This window comes from Thamnophis sirtalis, unplaced genomic scaffold (genome assembly GCF_051295495.1).
Source record: "Thamnophis sirtalis isolate CommonGarterSnake01/CBP01778 unplaced genomic scaffold, rThaSir2_p1.2 scaffold_14, whole genome shotgun sequence".
Taxonomy (NCBI): Eukaryota; Metazoa; Chordata; class Lepidosauria; order Squamata; family Natricidae; genus Thamnophis; species Thamnophis sirtalis.
Genome location: NW_028261394.1, coordinates 14,573,167 through 14,597,431, shown reverse-complemented (window position 1 = coordinate 14,597,431; position 24,265 = coordinate 14,573,167). Strand labels below are relative to the sequence as shown.

At 43.7% G+C, this 24,265-nt stretch overlaps 1 protein-coding gene across 3 annotated transcripts in view; it reads right to left on the bottom strand.

The window, feature by feature from the left end:
• The window catches only part of ALG1 (ALG1 chitobiosyldiphosphodolichol beta-mannosyltransferase), a 36,548-nt gene extending 12,283 nt beyond the window's left edge, over positions 1-24,265 (bottom strand). For all 3 annotated transcript variants that reach the window (XM_087729166.1, XM_087729165.1, XM_014067267.2), the window contains exons 1-10: positions 24,020-24,265; positions 21,536-21,613; positions 15,712-15,815; positions 14,306-14,454; positions 7,943-8,032; positions 5,312-5,419; positions 3,562-3,686; positions 2,485-2,523; positions 1,221-1,280; positions 193-303 (exon numbers count right to left, since the gene is read on the bottom strand). In XM_087729166.1, coding sequence (XP_087585292.1) covers positions 193-303; positions 1,221-1,280; positions 2,485-2,523; positions 3,562-3,686; positions 5,312-5,419; positions 7,943-8,032; positions 14,306-14,454; positions 15,712-15,815; positions 21,536-21,613; positions 24,020-24,242 — 1,087 coding nt within the window. In that variant the 5' untranslated portion in view covers positions 24,243-24,265. The remainder of the gene's footprint in view (positions 1-192; positions 304-1,220; positions 1,281-2,484; positions 2,524-3,561; positions 3,687-5,311; positions 5,420-7,942; positions 8,033-14,305; positions 14,455-15,711; positions 15,816-21,535; positions 21,614-24,019) is intronic.

Genomic DNA, 24,265 nt, shown 5'->3' with positions numbered 1-24,265 from the left:
GACCTCTAATCATCTTAGATGCTCTTCTTTGCCCTGTTTCCAAAGACTCAACATCTTTTTAATAATTTTCTTTGTGGCAAAAAGAGTGGCTAATGCATTTTACAAATAAAGAAAGAAACAAACACAGCAACCAACCAACCAATAAATCTATTTAGTATCATCCTACAAGAGAAAAAACAAAAATGTTCTTGCCAAGCAACAGGGCATAGTCTTCCGCTTCCAGCCACGGGGTGCAAATCTGGATATGGTTAAAGTGCAGAGAAGCTATCAGCTTGGTGTAATGGTCCTTCAGAGGTCCTTTGCCTTTCATAAGAGAAACACACATGTAAGGAAAAATTACCAGAACAGAATATTTGTAGCTCAGGGTTTAATTGAGGGGTCCTTGGCACTCTCTGAGCTTGGAGGTTTTTTTGCAGATGTTTCATTACCAAAGTAGGTAACATCATCAGAGCTAGTAGGGAGTGGGGTTTGCTGTTGTTTCATATGCTTGTCCTATCAGTGTTGGGTGGGAGTGATCTTGGTAGGTCCTTGATTGGACTGTTTAATTATTCACTTCTTTGTCTAAGTTGGCAGTTCCTTGATTGGGATATTGATTGTTGGTCTAATGTTTAATCTTGGTGTTAATCTCTGCTTATTTAGTTGTCAATTGCTGGTGAGGAGGTGCTTTGATCTTTTTGTTCCATTTTGGTTTGTTGATTGTCTTTTTTGAATGGTATGTAGTTGTTGTTTACCTCTCTGTGCCTGTTGATAGATGATTTATCGGAGTGCCAGGCTGCTGGGAATTCTCCAGTGTTTTTGGAATTGGCTTGGTCTAGGATGCTGTGTTTCCCAGTTGAAACAATGGAGAAGTCTGCCCATGGGTTGTGAAAGTAACAATTTTTGTCATGTCTTCTGACTGCTACTTGGTGTTCATGGAGGCACTCGTGAACTGAAAGCAAACCCCACACGGTGACGTTACCTAGTTTGGTAGTGAAATGTCCGCCAGGAAACAACCAACCTAAGGAAAGGCCCTTCTTCAAAAGGATTGTGGGACGAAGCAACAACTTTGTATCATTTTTATGACCTGGTGTTATAAATACTCAGAACAAGAATGGATGACATACAAGTAGCTGAATGTTAGATGCTCCCACTTCTAAACGAAAGCATTTTATGCAGCAGCTCAAAATACTGGAAGAAACCAGGGCAGAATTTTGGAAAAATGAACAATTCAAAGGTGCTACCTGTGATCACACAAACAAGAGAAGGAAGCTTTGCTCCATTGCTGACACAGTGCTCATACTCTGTGGAAAAGAAGAGACAGCAAAGAATGTGGAATTATTTGGGTAGGCTACAAAAGGCAAACTTCACTAGTTAAGGCAGGAATTTTCAAAACTGAGAGCTGGACTTGAGATTTCAAAGGGAATATATGCTCAGTTTGGTACCGCAAATTCACTCTGATTTCAAAAAGGGGAAAGCAAAGAGGATTGATGCAGCATCCTATAAAGCAGGGAAGGTGCTAGGGGTGCCAAATTTTGAGGGGCCAAAATTGGAAAGACTTCCTATAAACAATAGAAGCATAAAATCTGAACAGCTTTTTCTCTCTATGCTTTTCAAAAACTTTTCACCCACAAAATCGTTTTAGTGATAATGAACCACACACTAGCCAGATATTGCAAGTCTCTCTCTCTCTCCCCCTCCTCTCTCTCCCCTCTCCCTCTCTCTCTCTTTCCCCTCTCTCCCCTCTCACACACACACAACCACAATTGAGCCCAAAATTTTCACTGCTAAGCATGTCCCTTATTAAGTGAGTTTGCTCCATTTGACAAGGTTAGGAAAAGGATCCAGCTGAATTTATACATCAGGCTTGGCCGTATGGTTTGAAAAAAAAAGACAAGAGCTCTGGTGAGAATATTATAAAATGACCCATATTATGATAACTTTTGGCTTTTGGAAGCCAATTTTATTACTGGAGCAAGCAGAGTGGATTTGATTTAAATCAAGTCAATTTAAATCACTAGTGAAAAGGCTTGATTTAAATCCACTCGATTTAAATAATAATTTTTAAAGAGCAGCTGTCATCTCTGTCCCGCAGTGGCTCCTCCTCTGACCTGCGGTTGATTCACCAACAGTTCCAAGAGTGCAGAATATACAGCCTCATGCTATATAACTAAGCTCCAGATCATGCTGAATAAATGAAATTATTAATGCATCTTAAATAGAAAACTATCTTTAGATAGATTTTCACTCCAAAAGCATTTTATTAAAATAAATTTGATAAAAATAAAAAAATCTGATTTAAATTTTAAAAATCCAATTTTTAAAAATAAAATTTAAAAAATCATCAACCCTGCGAGCAAAGACAAAGATCTGATAGGAAAGTTCATCTCAATAACTGCTCTTAACCTTATCTCTTCAAGGCAGAGAAGCAAACGAGAAAAAACTTGTTCATTCACTGTGAAGATGGCTGGCTTTTAAGAAACACTAAAAACTTTCTTGGTAACTCACCTTTTAAAGCATCTAACAGGATGGAAAAATCTTCATCCTCTAAAAAAAGAAAAGAACCAGAATTTATTATACAAACATCATGGTTATAAGTTCAGTTTTATCATGCTGGCTGAAAAAATTGGGAATAGTAATCCCGAAGCCTATGGAGATTACTAACTGGAGAAAGTTGCTCTATACATTATATCTTAAGAGCAATTGGATGGTGTTCAATTTTAGCTGTGATGCCCAAGGAAGACCATCCAAATTTACCTCCCATCAAATGGAAATATAATTAAACTGCCACCTTACATCTGCTTAAGAGAAAATGGCCAGCTCTGCTAACAAATGTTTTATAAGCAAGAAAACAAAAGTTACATTTCAATTTTGATCAGGCAAACTGGTATTTGAGTATATTTACACCACCCTGGAAATTCAAATCATGCTCAATCCTCATCTTTAGATAGGGATTAAAATCCACCAAGAAAAGTTGTTGCTTTTTGAGTGTGGGGAAGGGTGCGTATGAGAAAATATTTTTTTGTTGTATTTGTCAATCTCAGAATAACTCAGAAGGATAAGTCACCTATTGGACCAGGTCTCACAGCAACACCAACATTTTAAATTTTAAAATTTATATTTGAATCTTTAAATATGCAGGGACAACACAGCTAAGCGATCTCAGGAATGGCTATATGAACCCTATGGTTAAGTTCCTATTTGATTGTTCTATTTGCATGCCAACTTAGCCAAGAGAGGATGGAAGGCAATCATAAAGCTTATTTTTAATTTATCTTGCCACAGGAAGCAGAATGGTCCACAATCATGCCAAAATTCTGAGATGAATGTGCAGACTCTTTCAAAGGCGACACTTGGAGCCATACACTGTCTTAATCCACAGGGAGGTTGGTTGGGTTGGGTTGGGTTAGGTTGAGTTGCATTGGGTTGGGTTGCGTTGCGTTGGGTTGAGTTGCGTTGGGTTGCGTTGGGTTGCGTTGGGTTGAGTTGCGTTGGGCTGGAATCTAGCATGTTGTGAACATTCAGCTAAGTATGCTTTATTTAACTAAGTGTGGCTTACTTCAATGACAAGATATAGTCTCAGACCTGTCCAACTGGTGCTGCTAATAAGGAGAGCTGGTCGGCCCAGACGGTGTGAGGCTCTTCCAGTGGTGGCATCTAACTGGGTAAAGGCAGATTTTTCAACACGATCTGGAGTGAAGGATTCCACCCTGAGAAGGAGAAAAATTAGCCAAGGAATGTTGATGGCAGATGCACACACAGACTCTGTACAAAACACACAACTTTCCGGACAGGTTAATGCTTAATGAGGAAACAGAACCGTTCCACATGGCAACCTTAAGCCATTTATTGAATGAATCCATTTGGGAGAGTCAGAAAATCGTCCTTATTTTTGGCTACTATATGACACCATACAACTATGACACCATCTGAAAGTTGAGGATTCAAGCTGATTAATCTGCTAATGGAGGGGATATCAGGTAGAGATGAATGTTCATACAGAAAGGAGAACCCATCTGTTAGGAATATAATCTAAAGATTGGGTTGGCAATATATAAATCATGTAACAATGTTGTATCTGTTTCGTTAAATCATACTGTAAAATGTGATGGGTTGCTGTTTTCCTCAATCTGCCATAAGAGGGAGCCAGAATGACGGTTAGCTCTCTGTTTGTTAGATGCTGGGCTGATCTGATTTGAGTGGTTTGGAAGCTGGCTGTTAGAAAGCGCCATGAGCTATTGTAAGTTTTGCAACTGCTAGCAAACTCTGAGTATTGAACTGATTATATGATTATGAAGTATGTTATTTGGATTATCCCTTAACTAAAAGACGTTGATAACTGACTGTCTTATGACTTGGGCTGTTTGATGGACTCTGATACCTCTATTTCCACGAAGGTAAAAGCCTATTTAAACTGCAGTGTCTCTGTATGCTGGTTTATGTGTTCTCCAACACCACTCTCACAATGCTTCTCTGAACGTACTCGCTCTCCCAACGGGGAGCTTACCTAAGCTTACCAAGTGGCAAACAATCCCCCTGACCAGTCAATGTTACAAAGGACCAACTGATTTGTGCTCTTTTGTTACCTGTGGATAGCAAGAGCAATTGCACACAGATTTATATATAGCTCCCTAGTGCTTTTATGGCCCTCTCTAAGCAATTTACAAAGCATATTTGCCCCCAACAATCTGGGTCCTCATTTTACCGACCTCAGAAGGATGGAAGGCCGAGCCAACCTTGAGCTGGTCAGGACTGAACTCCTGACTATCAGCAGAGTTTGCCTACAATACTGCCTTCTAGCCACTGGGCCACCTATATGGCTCCAATATCCAAAATCCAATAGCTTTAAATGAAATACAGACAGGCTTCAACTTATGACTGTTCGTTTGGAAACTGTTCAAAGTTACGATGGAGTTGAAAAAAAGTGACTTACGGCCATCCAGTCCTCACACTTACAAGAGTGGCAGCATTCCCACTACGTGTATGCCAACTGGCATGCATTTATGATGGCCACAGTGTTCTGGTATTCTCCATATGTCCTTTCTAGCTAACTTCCAATGACCCAAGTGACTGAGGGAAGCCAAATTCACTTCATGACTGCGTGATTTTGCTTCACAGCAAAAATAACATAAAATTGGGTGCGGCCACATGATAGTTCATGGAATGACCGGTCAGCCATGGAAATTCTAACCCCAATTGTGGTCGTAAGTGGAGGACTACCCGCAAACACACCACCATATTAAAAAGACGCCATACTTAAGAAGTAGAGGCAGTTTTGGAATTAGACCTGTTTTCAATTTAAGAGAGTACGAACGGAAAGGAAGTTTTAACTCACGCTTTAAAAGGAGCGTAGTCTTTCGAGAGCCTGATGAACAACTTGTGCTGTTCCCTCAGGGGTGTTTCCTTAAAGAAAGAGGCCGGCTTGTCGTAAAGGGTTATTGCTCTAGAACACAATAGGATGAACGGTCAAATAATATCAATAAAACTCAAAAGAGAGTAAGGGAACAAAAAGAATAATTTCAACTCATCAAAAATGTAAAAGACGTATGTAAAATGATAGATTAGCCCAAAAATATCCTGAGGCAAGAAGATATATGTATGTATGCATGTATGTATGTTGCATTTGTGCTGATAAATATTTGTGCATACCAGGGGTTGTGAAACAATACATATACACATACACACACAAACACACACACACACACACCTAGTGAAAGAGTTACTGTATTTTTCGCTCCATAAGACACAATCTTTTCCTGCCCCAAAAAGTGGGTGAAAATGCCTGTGCGTCTTACGGAGCGAATATTGCGTCACAGACTGGGCCACAGTGGTTTGCCTTACCAGGGAGGGGAGAGGGTTGGTGCAGCGGCAGCAACAGGGTGAATGGCGGCAGTGATCACCACCAAGGTGGCGCAGTGGTTAAAAGCAGCACTGCAGGCTACTGCTAGATCAGCAGGTCAGCGGTTCAAATCTCACTGGCTCAGGGTTGACTCAGCCTTCCATCCTTCCGAGGTGGGTAAAATGAGGACCCAGATTGTTGGGGGCAATATGCTGACTCTCTGTAAACCGCTTAGAGAGGCCTGAAAGGCCTATGAAGCGGTATATAAGTCTACTGCTATTGCTATTGCTATTGCTATCTGGAACAGCTGATTGGCGGTATTCCAGGAGGCAATCCAACCGCCGAGCAGCAACTGCTGCTGCAATTCGCCGCTACTGCCTGTTGCCGCTGCCAAACCAACCCCCCCCCCCCCCAGGTACACCGCCATTGCTGCCTCCTTCATGTCTGCTGCCTCTGTCGGGGAACCCTGAAGCCTGATCAGCCTCCGGGAATACTGCCGATCAGCTGTTCCAGGCGGTGGGGATTGCTGCTGCCATTCGCTGCTGCTTCAGCACAGGCTGCAGAACTCCCCATGGAGGCAGCAAACGCAGGAAGCAGCAAAGGGAGTGTTTCCGGTCAGCCAGCCTGCTGATCGGGGAGGTCAGGATCCAGCATCGCTCAGCTGACTGGTGGTGGGCATAGTAGAGCGGAGCCCTGACAAGCCACATCATGGTGATGCGATAACATGCTGAAGCTGACCAGGATGTTTGCTGTTTGCTGAAAGGACGCTAGCCAAGTGAATACCCAATGAACGCTCAGAGGTAGAGGCAGATTTTTTTTTTCTTTTCCTCCTCTAAACCTAGGCGGATCTTATGGTCAGGTGCGTCTTATAGTACAAAAAATACAGCATCATATTTGCATGTTGACATATTAGAAGGTCCCAAAGGTGCCTTTTTTTCAAGAGGCAACTGGACTTTCTGGTTTTTCTTTGACGGAGTTTTGCTTCTCATCCAAGAAGCTTCTTAACCTCTTGCCGGATGGTGGGGAATGGAAGGATTTGTGCTACAATGGAGGACTGAGAATCCCCATAGACATATTTGTTTGTCCTCTACAAACTGCATGGAGTCACTGTATACAATTTTAATAAACAAATAAAATAAACACTCAAATACGTCTATGGATAGGGTTAGGAATATTCAGAAATATCCCGAATGAATGAAATTATATTAAGACTGGACATTAAGAAATATCCAGAATGAAATATTTGTGCATCGCATGATACTGTTCTCAATTACCATGTACACTGATGTATGTACCAATATAAAAATAACACTCAGAATATTTGGCTAAGATACTAAACAAAAAAAAATACAAGGCCATAAAGATATACATTCATAAATATATTTGCTCTACTTGAAAGAATTCATAAGTCATAAATTATACATCAGCTTATTCTGCTGAAGAAAATGCTAATGATTCTAGGGAGCAGAAACCAGTCCTGCCAGAGGTATGATGGGAAAAGCTTGAGCCTAAAAAATAGGGAATCTGCATTGGAATTGATGCGTCTGCTTAAATGTTTATAAATCCAACCATCAATATATATAAAAACAGCTGTGTGTGTGTGTGTGTGTGTGTTCCAGCATAACTCTGGAACACTTCGAGCAATTTCAACCAAACTTGGTACACAGATGACTTACTCTCTGGAAAAAAAATACTGTGGGGATAAGACACCCCTAACACCCCTTGAGGTGTTCTGTTAAGATACAGCCTGTTGTGCCTTAAATGGCTTCTACTGTGCAGCGCAGTGGAGTTGCCATGGTAATAGCTTCACAGTACTCCACAAGGGGGCTCCCTCTGGTAAGGGGAAAAATCCAATATTAGAAGTTACATTTGGTCCAGATATTTTCCCCCTATAAATAAATACCCAGGCAATGCCGGGTTATCAACTAGTTTATTATAAGATAGCGGTGAAAATAGATTTCCTTTTTGAGCAGCACTTTGAACAATGGCTTAGATACTGGCAAGTTTTTTTTTAAAAAAAAAAACCAAAATAGCCTCATAATAAATAGGATCAGATAGGTCTACAGCATTGCTGTAACCAAGGAAAAACAGAAGTGAATTCCAATTAATTTTTAAACTATGAAATACCTGATATTACAGTTCGTTTGAAGATCCTCTTTCATTGCATTGGTCACACAAATATTATACCTGGATAAGGAGCCAAATAATTCTTCATACCTAAAAGAAATGAAAATGTAATTTGCCACTGAAATTAATAATTTCATTGAGATGTTTGTACACAGATTCCCCCCCCCCCCCAGTTTCTTTTAAAAGATGAAATAGAAATGAGAGCAAATGTTACAGGGCTCCAAATACTAGTATCTATCTTTGATTTTATGTCTCAATACAGTACTTCTAAAACACAGAAATACCATTTATGTCTATAATAACTTTGTATTCTGCATCACTCAATATTGTTATTCAAATAATAATAATCTTTGTAACACAGAAATGCACAATTCTTAGAGAAAAGAATGCACAATGAAAAATTACAATTTACCAATAATGGTAGTGTATGTGAAAGCAGTGTTTCCCAACCTTGGCAACTTGAAGATGTCCGGACTTCAACTCCCAGAATTCCCCAGCCAGCGAATGCTGGCTGGGGAATTCTGGGAGTTGAAGTCCGGACATCTTCAGATTGCCAAGGTTGGGAAACACTGTGTGAAAGGAACACAGGAAGTGAAGGAGCACCTCAGCAGAGTTAGTCTTGTGTGCACTTCAAAAATAATTTGGAAAAAGACAGCATTATAGCCTCACACAAGGCAAATGTTTCTCTACTATTGATTAAAACAGGTCTCTCATTTCACATATTATCTTCACTCTCAGACAGAATTTAATAATTTGGGACATCCTTATTTTCTTGAACTACAGACAAGAAAGTTGGCATCTGGACAAAACAAATGCAACATTTTATTGCTAAGAAATTTGCCCTTTCAGTAAGTTGGAAAGCTAAATAATATCCAGTTATTCAATTTTTCATTCATGAATAAAACTTCAGTTACTCAGGCCTGAGGTTGTATGCAGCTTAAGAACTTACTGCTTACAAAAATGTATAAAGATAGATCTGCTAAATGCTGGAAGTATAATCAATTCTCCGGTTCATGTATGTTGTGGACCTGCCCAAAATCCAAAAAATATTGCTTGAAAATACATACATGGTTGGAAAAAAATGATAAAGCAACACACAGACTTGGAACCAAGAGATATTTTCGTTGGGCATTATGCTAGAAAAATATGACAAAAAGGTTACATATCTGGTTTTACCATATACTAAACGCAACCAGAATTGTATTTACGCAGCAATGGAAAAACGATGAGATTCCATCAGATGAGAATGTAATTAAGAAAATATTAGAATGTGCAGAAATGGATACATTAACACTCACTCTTAAGGATAAAGAAGAACTCAATATTTTTTGATATGGGATGTATTTTATCAATAACTAGACAATAGAAACAGAAGTCAGAAAAGAGGAGACATAAAAAGAGGAAATATCAATGTAGAGAGTTGAAAAAGAAGATATTAAGTATTATTGTTATTATATTATAAATTTTATTGTGATGAATACTACATCAAATATGTGGCTTATGATTGTTTAAAAATAACTGTACCCAGATCACACAGTTCAATGGAAATTGAATGTTATATAAATAAAATAGATAAAATAAGTTAGGGGAGAACTTACTGCTTACAGATGAAAATTATGTAAAGGGAATCCTTCACTTACAGCCACTAATGGGACTAGAATTTCTGTTGCTAAGCAAGGTGATGATTAAATGAGTCATGTCCAAACCTCTCTTTTTTGCCATGGTTAAACAAATCACTACATATGAAGAACAGTTGCAGGAATTGGGTATGTCTAATGTATTTGTATTTGTATTTTATTATTTGTATGCCGGCCTTCTCCGGGAGGACTCAGGGCGGCGAACAATTCAAGGGGGAAAAAAAGGGGAACATAAAAGACAAAATACAAATAATAAAAGTAGACAACAGTCGCACAACCATACATGTCGAGAGGGGAGGGAACTCATCACCCCCAGGCCTGCCGGCAAAGCCAGGTTTTGACGGCTTTTCCGAAGGCCTAGAGAGAGGTGAGGGTCCGAATCCCTGCGGGGAGTTCATTCCAGAGGGCCGGAGCTGCCACAGAGAAGGCCCTCCCCCGGGTAATAGCCAGGTGGCATTGGCTGGTAGATGGCACCTGGAGGAGGCCAACCCTGTGAGATCTAATGGGTCTGTGGGAGGTAATTGGCAGCAGGCGGTCTCTCAAGTACCCAGATCCAATACCATGTAGGGCTTTATAAGTTACGACTAGCACCTTGAAGCGTATCCGGAGACTGATCGGTAACCAGTGCAGCTCGCGGAGGATAGGTGTAACGTGGGTGTACCGAGGTGCACCCACAATCACTCGCGCGGCTGCGTTGAAGTCTCCGAATACTCTTCAAGGGCTGCCCGATGTAGAGCGCATTGCAGTAGTCCAGTCTTGAGGTCACGAGGGCGTGAGTGACTGTTGTGAGCGCCTCCCGGTCCAGGTAGGGACGCAACTCGTGCACCAGGTGAACCTGGGCAAATGCCCCCCTGGTCACAGCCAACAAATGGTATTTTAAAGTCAGCTGTGGATCCAGGAGGACCCCCAAGTTGCAAGCCCTGTCTGAGGGGCATAGATTTTCACCCCCCAGCCTGAGTGATGGAATATTGACCAAGTTTTTGGGAGGGAAATACAACAGCCACTCGGTATTGTCTGGATTGAGTACAAGCTTGTTAACCCCCATCCAGACCCTAACAGCCTCCAGGCACTGGCACATCATGTCAGCCGCTTCACTGAGTTGGCACGGGGCGGACAGATACAACTGTGTATCGTCCGCATATTGATGGTGTTTTATCCTGTGCCGTCGAATGATCTCACCCAGTGGCTTCATGTAGATATTAAATAGCAGGGGGGACAGGACCGAACCCTGAGGAACCCTGTATTTCAGGAGCCTAGGGGTCGACCTCTGCCCTTTGACCAACACCGACTGCGACCTGTCCGAGAGGTAGGAGGAGAACCACCGAAAAACGGTGCCTCCCACCCCACCTCTCGCAACCGTCGCAGAAGGATACCATGGTTGATGGTATCGAAGGCCGCTGAGAGGTCAAGGAGCACTAGGATGGAGGAATGACCTCCATTCCTGGCTCTCCAGAGATCATCGGTCAGTGCAACCAAAGCGGTTTCCGTGCTGTAGCCAGGCCTGAAACCAGACTGAAAGGAGTCTAGATAATCGGCTTCATCCTGGACCGCCGGAGTTGCGAGGCCACCACTTTCTCAACAACCTTCCCAATGAAGGGGAGGTTGGAGACTGGATGGTAGTTGTTCAAACTGGCTGGGTCCAGTGATGGCTTCTTCAGGAGGGGTCTCACCACCGCTACCTTCAATGCTGGTGGAAAGAAACCCTCCCGAAGAGAGGCATTCACCATCGCCTGGATCCAGCCCCGCGTCACCTCCCTGCTGTTTGCGACCAGCCAGGAGGGACACGGGTCCAGTACACATGTGGAGGCACTCACCGCTCCCATGGCCTTGTCCACTTCATCAGGAGCAACAGGTTGAAAATCAGTCCAGAGGTGTCGTTCAAGACTTTCCCCCGGTACCTCGGCTGGCTCTGCGCAATTGGAGTCCAGGTCCATCCGAAGCCGAGCAACTTTGTCCGCGAGGAACTGGACATATTCCTCTGCTCTACCTTGTAAAGGGTTCCCCGCAACCCTTGTGTTTAAGAGGAAGCGGGTCACCCTAAACAAGGCGGCAGGGTGGGACTCAGCGGACGCAATCAGAGCGGCAATGTGGTTGTTCTTGGCTGTCCGTAATGCCGATAGATATGCTCCGATGCAGGCTTTTAAGAGTAGTAGAAAGACGGCCGAGGGGAGACATGATAGCAGCATTCCAGTATTAAAGGGCTCAATAAAATCCTAAAAAAAAGGGCTGCCATAAAGAAGAGGAAACCATGTATTATCCAAAGCACCAGAAGGGCAGGAAAAGAAACAATGGATGGAAACTAATCAAAGAGTGAAGCAACCTGGAATTAAGGGGAAACTGCCTAACAGTCAGGACAATTAACAAGTGGAACAGCTTGCCACAAGATATTGTGGGTGCCCCATCACTGGAGGTTTTTAACAACAGACTGGACAGTCACTTATCTGAAATGGTATAAGGTCTCCTGTTTGAGCAGAGGGCTGGACTAGAAGACCTCAAAGATCCCTTCCAGCTCTAGTCTGATTGACTGAATCACACTTGTTAAGTGAATCTGTCTCATGACAAGGGAAGGTCACAAATGGTGACCACATGACCCTCAGATGCTAAAATTGTTCTCCATGTTTGTTGCCAAGCACCTGAGTATTGATCCCGTGACCATGGTCATAAGTATGAGGACTTGTCATACTTCACTTTTTTTCAGTGCCATCGTAACTTCAAATAGTTGCTAAGTGAATGGTTGTAACAGACTACCTCTATGCAGTAATCTTTCCTTGAAAATACCTCATTCCTAATCTAAAGTATCTAATTCTATCTAGATCGAATTTTGTTGCAGCTGTTTTCCTTCCTTTTTCCTTTTTCTATGGTTTTGATTTTGCTTTCTCTTTCTGTCTCTTTTTCTCTCTTGTAAAAATTAAGACAGAGAAATCTTTGTTTTATATCTAGAGTCAGGCTTCCCTGAAAACCAGGCGTGAAAAAATTGTGCAGCATTAAGAATTCTACTAACTTTAACTGGGATGACTTCTTGATGCCACAGTAACTTTTTTTTCAGGCTCCTGCAGAAACCTGAAAATAGAAAGGGGCAGCTTTAATCAAAAGCAAAGAGAGGCATTGCCCATGCAATCCATTTCTTATACGTCACTGAGTCGCTTCGAACCGCATGATGGGCGGCATATAAATTTTAAAAATCTTAAAATCAGTGAGTTATTCTCAAAGCAGTCCTCTTAGTCAGATCATAAGCCATTGCTTTTCAGCTACCCAAATGCATGCTGTTATTTTTTTTTTTTAGCAGTAGACTTATATACCGCTTCATAGGCCTTTCAGGCCTCTCTAAGCGGTTTACAGAGAGTCAGCATATTGCCCTCAACAACAATCTGGGTCCTCATTTTACCCACCTCGGAAGGATGGAAGGCTGAGTCAACCCTGAGCCGGTGAGATTTGAACCGCTGACCTGCTGATCTAGCAGTAGCCTGCAGTGCTGCATTTAACCACTGCGCCACCTTGGTTATGAATGTGGAAGCAACTTTCAGAAGTACAGATAGGTGTAAACATGCAGCAATACCCTTTCTGAAACTCTTTACACTAGGAAGTACAGATAGATAGTGTCAGGCCTGCAGCCATATTCCTTTTGGATCTTTGGCTGCCATACTTTCTATTATTCTACTATGCCTTTTTCTATTGTGGGAAAATGGGAGGGGGGGTTAGATGCAATGTAGCCATAACAAAATCCTTTCTAGAAAGCCAAGGTCATCTGTCTCTGCACCTCTACACCTGACCAGAACTGGAGGGGTGGAAAATTGGACCATGTGATGGACTAGTGGGTGTGGGGGCAAGATCTTGAACTTTCAACTGGGTGGGGAAAAGCGGGAAGCTTTCAGATTTGGGTTTTCCCAGATGTGCCAACATGGCTCTCTTAATAAATTGGAACTTTGAGCAATCCTTTGCCTTGGACTCTGATTTACTTTTGGATGCTATTTGGAACCCTGATAGATTGTCCTCGACTTACAACAGTTTGTTTAGCGAACGTTAGAGAAGTTATAACAGCACCGGAAAAATGATCTTATGACTGTTTTTCAAACTTTCAACCGTTGCAGCACTCCCGTGATCACATGATCAATGCTTGGCCAACTGACTCATATTTATGACGGTTGCAGTGTCCCCAGGGTCATGTGATCACCCTTTGGAGACTTTCTGACAAGCAAAGTCGATGGTGAAGCCGGATTCATTTAAACTGCAGTACTAACTTAACAACTGCAACGATTCACTTAGCAGCTGAAGAAGAGTCATAAAACGGAACAAAGCCCCTTTAACAATAGCAAGAGCACATAGACTTATATGTAAGTGGTTCTCAGAGTCAGCCTCATGCCCCCAACAATCTGGGTACTCATTTTACCGACCTTGGAAAGATGAAAGGCTGAGTTGACCTTGACCTGGTTAGGATCGAACTGCACTTGGCAGAGTCAGCCTGAAAATACTGCATTCTAACCACTGTGCCAGTTCCTTTTAACATTTAACAACTAACTAGCTTAGCAACAGAAATGTTGGGCTCAATTGTGGGTCGTAAGTTGAGGATTACCTCTTTGATGAGTTTTTAAAACCCTAGTGGAGCTGGTGGGAACAGATAAGAGACCTACCTGGGCACCGTGCAGTGTTCTGAGAAGAAAACAGATTTCATTGGGTAACATTGCAGTAGCCAACCATACCCCAAAAGTATCAAAAGTCTTGAACGCACCATTTAGCAATCCGGACTATGGGGTGTCTTTTCCCGTGAGTCAGGCCCATTAGAGTATACCCATAATTGTGCCAATCAATTATTAGCTTGCTGTTTCGAAGCAGGCAAAAAATCCAGCTGACTGCAATGCTGGGCAAACCAGGCGGATTCTGGTTATGGAGAGAAGAGAAGAGGTTTCAGAACAATCCCAGTAAATAAGATCAATTGCTTTCTAGCTTCTCCACCCAAACACCCTCTCCTTATTTTATTTATTTATTTTAACAAAGATGACTAGGGGACTGGAGGCTAAAACATATGAGGAATGGTTGCAGGAACTGGGAATGTCTAGTTTAATGAAAAGAAGGACTAGGGGAAACATGATAGCAGTTTTCCAATATCTCAGGGGTTGCCACAAAGAAGAGGGAGTCAAACTATTCTCCAAAGGACCTGAGGGCAGGACAAGGAGCAATGGGTGGAAACCAATCAAGGAGAGAAGCAATTTAGAACTAAGGAGACATTTCCTGACAGAACAATTAACCAGTGGAACAACTTGCCTCCAGAAGTTGTGAATGCTGAACATTTTTAAGATGTTGGATAGCCATTTGTCTGAAATGATATAGGGTTTCCTCTCTAGGCAGGAGGTTGGACTAGAAGACCTCCGAGGTCCCTTCCAACTCTGCTATTCTATTCTATTTCTTATTTCTATTTCTATTTCTTATTCTATTTATTTCTATTCTATTCCACTTCTTCTTCTATTCTATTTCTTATTTCTATTCTATTCCACTTCTTTTTCTCTTCTCTCCTCTTCTCTTCTTTATATCCTGCCTTTGTTATTTTTTATACAGATCTCAAGACAGCAAACATCTCTAATATTCATTTCTCCTCTTATTTTCCCCACAGCAACCAGCCTGTAAGGGGAGTCGGGGCCAGTAATGGCTAACCTTTTTGCCATCACATGCCGAAAGCACGTGTGTGTGCGAGTGACAGCGTGCCCGCACCCCTAATGCAATGCGGGTGCAAACTCTCCCCCGTGCAGCCCACTCCTCTGCAGATGCACACACGACACACACACACACACACACACACACGTGCTCCCTTCACCTCCTGGCCATTGCGTGTGAACCCCCGCCCCCTCCATGCCACATTTTGGGCCTAGTAGGCGTCCCTGCAACTTCCTGGGAGCAAAAATTGGCCGCAGGGAGGGCCTGCCTCGTGCACACACCCACGCATGCGCCCCGTTTTCCACACATGTGTGGCAGAGACCCGAAAATCAGCTGGCCGGCAGATGTTTTGTGCGCATATGTGGTATGCGGTGGAGCTGAGGTGGGGCAAGGGCTCTGCATGCCACCTGTGATGCTTCTCCATCGCAGCACAAGGAAGAAGAGGAAAGGAGAGAAAGTGGTGTTAAAAGCTGGAAGTGCAAATACCTGGAGGAGCACGTAATCCGGTGGAGCAATCCTGAGCAGTGTGTACAACAACTGGAAACTCTGCACAATCACTTTAATGATATACTGGGAAACCCTGGGCCCAACTGCAAAGGAAGAGAACCTCCGGTCAAGGCCTGATGCTAAGTATGGTTACTGTTCTGACCCCTCACCGTCCGGTGATTAATGCCGACACAGGCTTAGCTGTTTGCCACTCTTTATTTACAGCAATTACAATCCTGTTGACTGAAAGCCCAGACACGACTCACAGGCAAGACGTTGGCAGCAACTCAGACTCCAACAGACATGGAAACACAAGGCATACCAGACAAGGAGTTCTCCAGATTAGGACAAACGGTTGTGTCCTGCAAAAGGACTCCTCGCAAAGTCTCTTCTTATATACTCTCTTGGGAGGGGCCAAGCCACAACCACCTGGACTCGATTATCTTTTATGGATCTTCTCCATAACTGCTGCCTCCATTTCTCCGCCCTTCTCTATCTGGCGTCAGGGACAAACTCCCTTTGATCTTCCCCACTGCTCCATGCCTCAGGAGCCTCCTGCTGGCCAACCAGCCTCTCTGGTCCCTGCTCTGAATCTGAATCCTGCCCAGTGTCCTCCACATCTTCCATAGCAGATTCATAGGGGTCCTCGCTATCGGAGTCCATCGGCAGCTCCAACAGCTCCTGCTGGGCCACAACAGGTTTCTATGCAGGGTAGTCCTCGATTTACAGCCATTTGTTAAGTGGCTGTTCGAAAAGTTATAACGGCGCTGGAGAAAAAGAGACTTGCAACTGGTTTTCGCATGACTGTTGCCAGCATCCCATAGTCCTGGGATTAAAATCCAAGTTACAATGATACTGAAAAAAGAGACTTACTGACCGTTTTTCACAGTTACAACAGTTCCAGCATTCCTGATCAAAATTCAGACGCTTGTGCACTGACTCTCACTTACGACAGTTGCTGTGTCCCAAGATCATGGGGTCCCCTTTTGCAAACATCCGACCAGAAATCCCGATTCATTTAGCAACCAGGTGACTGACTTATCAACTGCGGTGATTCACTTAACAACGGAGACAAGAAAGGTCGCCAAATGGGGCAAAAACACACTTAACAAATGTCTTGCTTAACAGCTCTTGAACTTCATTGTGGTCATAAGCACTGTTCCCTCTAAGGTGCGCGCCTGCGCGGCCGCGCACATGGCTGCAATTCCCCGCGCAGTAGTTTCTAATTGTCGCGCAGAGGCACGTGGGGCAGGCATCTGGACACGAACTACAGAGCGATCGCAATCAAAACCTCCTCCAGCTAAACCTTTTCTACTGCAGTACATTGCCGCCCGACTTCAGGATTCTCTAATCAGTGTAGGTTGAAAAGAAAAACGGGAAAGGGATCTTAAAGATTAAAACTCTGGAGCAAATGCTTCAGAGGCAACAACAGTTTTCACGGGGAATTAGAAGAGTCAGAGAGCCCTGCCTGGAGTTTTGCTTCCCCTCCCCCCCAACTTCAGACCTGCTGCGAAATCGGCTAATTTGCTATTGCCTGGGCTGGCTCTCCCCGGTTACATTTAGCAACAATGTAGCTCTTTTGAGCTCTTTTTCTCCCTCCTCAGCCCCGCCCGACTTCAGGATTCTCTAATCTGTGATTCAGTGTAGATCGAAAAGAAAAAAGGAAGGAGGGAGGGGGATCTTAAAGATTTAAAACTCTGGAGCAAATGCTTCAGAGGCAACAACAGTTTTCACGGGGAATTAGAAGAGTCAGAAAGCCCTGCCTGGAGTTTTGCTCCCCCCCCCCCCTTTCAGACCTGCTGCGAGATCGGCTAATTTGCTATTGCCTGGGCTGGCTCATTTAGCAACAATGTAGCTCTTTTGAGCTCTTTTTCTCCCTCCTCGCTTCTCGGGGCTCCACCAATGGGGGAGCAAAGCCCAGCACCAGGCTTTGGGCTAACACAGGGATCTGCAAAGTTGGCTGTTTTTAGACTGGTGGACTTCAACTCTCAAAATTCTGGAAGTTGAAGTCCACCAGTCTTAAAAGAGCCAGCTTTGCAGATCCCTTGGCTAACATGATTGATGCCCTCGGAGTTGGAAAGAGGCGAGAGAGCCCGGTCACATGAGTCATGACACACATCAGCTTTGTGACCACATTGCTGAGTAATAAAAATTCCAGTCCCACGTTGTAATGAAGGAATATCTATATTTGATAACTCATTGTGATTTTCAAAGTCATTGAGAATATTTTTGCTTTTAATCTAATTAAACTTCCTATCTGTCAGTTTAAAATAGTGACTTCCATAGAGCAAACTAAAATCACTACTTTATAAACAAAAGGAAGGTGTTTTTTTCTCTTATTTGGTTATGGTAGTGCCATTTTAACAATCTATATTTGCAAGTAGTATGCAGTTTTGCAGTAGTAGTAGGTTACTGAAACCCTCTGTACAGAAAGGAGCAAATTCCCACAAATTTTTAAACAATCAACAAACATTGTTGAACATGCAGGCAATAAATCCTTGAGTTTACAAATTAACGGTGGAAGAAAACTCTTAGATGTGAATGAGACTTTAATTATGGTGATTTTAATAATTTTACTCATTTAAAATAGCAAATTGCATATAATACATTCACAGAAGCATACAGTGTATAGACAACTTTTGCAATTGAATGTTAACTCATTAAAATGAAGTATATCAAGTGAAATTCATTAAAATGAAGTATATCAAACATTTACTATTTTAATATTAGTGGTATTAAGTGCCATTTATATATTCATTTCAAAGCTCTTTTTTATTTAATCCAAAATGAATTTGAAAAGATAATTGTAATAATTGATAAACCCTAACCCTATAGGTACATCATCAGTCAGTGCTGATGTCAAAATGTAAAGCTGGAGTAAATGTTGTTACGAAGAAAAAGTGCAGCTGGAAGTTTAAACTAGAATGGTCTTGGGTGACATCTGTGAAAAAAATTCAGGTGCTCAGGCATGAAAATGTGCCGCTCAAACACTATACTTTTCCGCCCACACTGAAAAAAAATTAGAGGGAACATTGGTCATAAGTCGGGGACTGCCTAGTATTTATGATGGTTGAGGTGTCCTGGGGTCAGGTGACCCACTTTTTGCAACCTTCTGATCAGCCAAAGTCTGCAGGGAAGCCAAATTCACTTAACTGCCATGGTTCGCTCAACAAATGTGGCAATATCGTAAAATGGGGCGAAATTCACATCTTGCTTAACAACAGAAATGTTGAGGTCAATTGTGGTCATAGGTCGAGGACCCCGTGTAGTTGAAAAGCATTAAGAATACAGTCTCCTAGGCCAGCAGTCACAAACCGGTGGTCCATGGACCACTAGTGATCCGCAAGAAAATTTTAGTGGTCCGCAGAAAAATTATTTGCATTTTTTATATTGCACTAAATCAGGGGTTCTCAAACTGCGGCTCCTGGGACGAACACCTGCAATGAACGCTTGTGTTGCTGCAGAGAGTCTCCCCCTTCAGGGTCTTTTTGTGTGGCTTAGAGGGGGGCAGAAATTCCGATTTGGAGTCTGCTTTGGCTGGCCTCATGGTGACCCCTGTCCTAGGACCCGTATAGTCTGAAAGTACGAGATGTTCAAATGCAGAACAAGAAGTATCCAAAGACTTAGGTTGATTTTGGAGTGTTCTCAGCTTTAAATGCCCTGCTTAAAATTGAACAAAATGTTGTATCACAGAATGATCCCAGACGGAAAAGAGCAATGCCTGGTGACATTAGCCAACAAACACTCCTGGCTGGTTGCCAACAGCAGTGAGGTGACACGAGGCTGGATCCAGGTGGTCGTTACCGCCTCCCTTCGGGAGGGGCACTTCCCCTCCGCACTTAAAGCGGCGGTGGTGAGACCCCTCCTGAAGAAACCATCTGTGGATCCAGCCGTTCTCAACAATTACCGTCCAGTCTCCAACCTCCCCTTTGTTGGGAAGGTTGTTGAGAAGGTGGTGGCCTTCCAGCTTCAACGGTCCTTGGAGGAAGCTAGTTACCTTGACCCCTTCCAGTCCGGTTTCAGACCTGGTTACAGCACAGAAACCGCTTTGGTCGCATTGACCGATGATCTCTGGAGAGCCAGGGATGGAGGCCATGCATCCATCCTGGTTCTCCTTGACCTCTCGGCGGCTTTCAATACCATCGACCATGGTATCCTTCTGCGACGACTGCAGGAGGTGGGGGTGGGAGGCACTGTTTTGCAGTGGTTCTCCTCCTACCTCTCGGACAGGTCGCAGTCGGTGTTGGTTGGGGGGCAGAGATCGACCCCTAGGCCCCTAACATATGGGGTGCCGCAGGGTTCGGTCTTATCCCCCCTACTATTTAACATCTACATGAAACCGCTGGGCGAGATCATTCGGAGGCACGGGATAAGATACCACCAATACGCAGACGATACCCAGTTGTATCTGTCCACCCCGTGCCAACTCAATGAAGCGGTGGACGTGATGAACCGGGGTCTCGAGGCCGTTAGGGACTGGATGAGAGCTAACAAACTGGTACTCAACGCGGACAAGACCGAGTATCTGTTGTGTTTTCCTCCCAATAATTTGGCTAGTGTTCCATCACTCAGGCTGGGGGGGCAAATTTTACACCCCTCAGACAGGGTTCGCAACTTGGGAGTCCTCTTGGACCCACAGCTGACCTTTGACCACCACCTGTCGGCTGTGACCAGGGGGGCATTTGCCCAGGTTCGCCTGGTGCGCCAGTTGCGACCCTACCTGAACCGGGAGGCTCTCACAACAGTCACTCAGGCCCTTGTGACCTCTAGGCTGGAATACTGCAATGTGCTCTACATGGGGCTGCCCTTGAAGAGCATCCAGCGACTTCAGCTAGTCCAGAATGCGGCCGCGCGAGTGATTGTGGGCGCACCGCGGTTCGCCCACATAACACCTATCCTCCGCGAGCTGAGCTGGCTACCTGCTGATCTCCAGGTGCGCTTCAAGGTGCTACTTACCACCCATAAAGCCCTCCATGGTAGTGGATCTGAGTATTTGAGAGACCGCCTCCTGCCAATTACCTCCCTACGACCTATCAGATCACACAGATTAGGCCTCCTCCGAGTTCCATCTGCCAGTCAATGTCGACTGGCAACTACGCGGAGGAGAGCCTTTTCAGTAGTAGCTCCGACCCTTTGGAACGATCTCCCCGTGGAGATTCGTACCCTCACCACCGTCCAGACCTTCCGCACAGCCCTCAAGACCTGGCTATCCCGTCAGGCCTGGGGATAAAGATTGTAATCCGTCCCCACCCGAATGATGAATTAATGTTGTGTTCTATTTTTACTTATGTATTGTTATGTCTTATTGTCTTGTATTCCCCTCCCCATAAATTGTAAGCCGCCCTGAGTCCCCTCAGGGAAAAGGGCGGCCTATAAATAATAAACAAAATACAAAACAAATAATAAACAAAAAACACCCCAAAGTTCAACCTAACTCTCTGGATACTTCTTGGCAATTCCTGTCCAGTCTCCAAATCTCCCTTAGAAAGGAAAGAAGGCGGGTGGAGAAGGTGGATGAGCTTCAGCTGGAGAAGATCTAGAAGATGGCAGATTGTTTGGACTTATTGTCCAAGGATGGTACTGGTTGTACTCGTCATTGACTAGCGCTAATACGCTTTGATATAACGCTTCTTTGCGTGCCATTCTTTCCTTGCTGGTAATGCCAAAAACAACAAAGAAGAAGTCCATGGAAGGAGAGAAAAGACCGATGAACAAAAGAAGGATTATTTAGATCTTGGCAACGTTTCTGTACAAATAAAATCAGTCTGATTGGATATCAGACTTAGCACTGATGAGTATGTAAGTGCAATAACATTCAACCTACCTTTCCAGATTTTCAGCTCCGTAAGGGGAACAATCTCAATATTTCCATTGTTTATGATCTCACTGTGCGGTTTTGTGCCTGGAAGAAAAACAGGGCTAAGAATTTGTCCAAGATAAAGGTATTAAGAAGACCACATACAACCTCTGAAGTCAGCTACCTCAGAGTCAACTGGAGAAAAAAACATGTTTGTTTGTTTGCTTATTGGATTTATATGCCACCCTTCTCCCAAAGGACTCAGAAAACTATAAACATAATAAAACTCCAGCCTCCATAAGTAGCAAATAAGTGTAATACGCATGAGCCGGAATGGGGACAACTGAAGGAGTCTTTAGACCAGAGGTCTTCAAATTTGGCAACTTTTTAAGACCTGTGGATTTCAACTCCCAGAATTCATCTTCCAGCCAGAATTCTGGGAGTTGAAGTCTACATGTCTTAAAATTGTGAAGTATAGAGACCCCGAGTCTAGACCAGAGGTAGCATGCTGCTGGTTCACACCGGTAGTGGCAGCAGCGCAAAGCTCTGCCCACCCACCCTGATGTCATCATGGACCTTCTGCGCATGCGCAGAGGGTTCTGCACATGCCCAGACATGTGTCCACTCCTGCTACCGAATTGGTAACGAACAGAATAGAATGCCATTTCTGGTCTAGACCATGGTTGTCCAACCTTTTGCCTTTTGTGAGTGAAGAGAAATCATCGGGTCGCATATAAGATAGTTAAGGTATATAAACCCCATAATAATATTTAAAGTTTGCGATGTTGTGGGGATGCATTAGTAGCTGCCCAGAGCCACGTGTGGCCCGAAAATCGAGGGTTGGACATAATCTGCTCTAGATATTGAGTCCGAATTTCTCAGATGAAGAATCCAAATTAAAGTTTCCGTAGATTCAATGGCTTTCACTGTAGGTTTTCAATAATAGACCGGGCAACCATTTGACTGGGATGATAGAAGTTATTTTTATGAAACCATCAACTTGCTGAAAGACAAGAGCAATTATGCTTCTATTCCTAATTCAAAGAGGGCATGTTATTTTAAAAAAACAAACTCCCAAATTACTTCCGTTACTAATCACATTCTGATTAACCATGGCTAAAGTTTACACACAAGCTTTTCAGAAACAGCTTGCGTGCCCCATCCTGTTGCCCTGGTTTTGAGGTGAAAGAAAATATATCATAAAGGGCGCAGAAGCTTCTGGGAGGAGGTGACAATAAAAGAGTAATAATCTAGTATAATCTTAAGAAAACTAGCTCTTTGTTCCTTTGTTGCCTGCCAATATTCATTTATTTATTTGTGTACCAGTTTATTAATCCTGCTTATTTTGGTTGTCTGGTACGCCCTCCCCCCTCCCCCCCCAAAAAATGCCTTTATTTTTATTTTCTCGATCATTGGCTGGCAGCTGTTACTTCTGCAAATTTAAATACCAAGAGTGCAACCACAAAAAATTATTTCATTCATCCATTTTGTTGGCCACGGGCAAAAACATTTCGGAAAATAGATTTGAACCCGATTGATGGGCAAGAAAGGACAGAGAGCTGAAAATCTGAATTAAAAAGAAGGCAAAAGCCCTGAAAACAGAAAGCCTAAAATCATATCACAAGTCACATCCCAAATCTGAGGTGAGGTTCCTCCTGCGCACCTCCCACCCACCCCAGCAAGAAGGCAGAAGCCTTTTAGAATGGAATGGGAATGGGAATAGAAGTTGGAAGGTACCTTGGAGGTCTTCTAGTCCAACCCCCTGCTCAGGCAGGAAACCCTATACCACTTCAGACAAATGGATACAGAAACAGGAACAGAACAGAATAGAAGAATAAAATAAAATAAAATAGAATAATAGAACAGAACACGAATAGAAAAGGAATAGAATATCATAATGGAATAGGATAGGATGGGATAGGGATAGAAGAGAAGTTAGAATTTAGAATAGAAAAGGAATAGAAAAGAAATAGAAAAGCAATAGAAAAGGAATAGAATATCATAATGGAATAGGATAGAATGGGATAGAAGAGAATAATATAATATAACATAATAGAATAGAATAGAATAGAATAGAATAGCAGAGTGGGAAGGGACCTTGGAGGTCTTCTAGTCCAACCCCCTGCCTAGGCAGGAAACCCTACACCACTTCTGACAAATAGTTATCCAACATCTTCCTAAAGACTTCCAATGTTGGAACATTCCCAACTTCTGGAGGCAAGTTGTTCCACTGGTTAATTGTGGAAATTTCTCCTCAGTTCTAAGCTGATTCTCTCCTTTTCCCATCTGCAACCCTCCTGGAGGAAGCACTACAACCCCCATCCTTCCCAGCATGTCAGAAAGACAACGGGCTGGCACACTTCCACTCCCCAATGGAGGGGCGCCCAGGCGAGGCCCTTCAGCGGATGCAAAACCACAACTCCCAGCAGGCCTCGCGCTCCGCCGCCACGGCCAGGGCTGCTGGGAGTCGTAGTAGGCCCGCCGCCTCTCTAAGTCTGGAAGAAGATTCACCCGCGTAGCCGATGAAAGCGACGTGACGGCCCCGACGAGCCAGTGACAAGGCGTGGTACTGCATGCGGGGGCTGCGGCCCAGGTCGCCCACCACCAGCACGGCCACGCGTCCCGCGACATCGCCAGGCCTCTTCGGGGGCCCGAACAACCACCAGGCCCCCAGCGCCCCCAACAACAGCAGCAGCAGCGCCGTCCCCGAAAGCAGCCAATCGCCGGCCTCCATCTTGGGAGAGGCGGTGAGGGGCC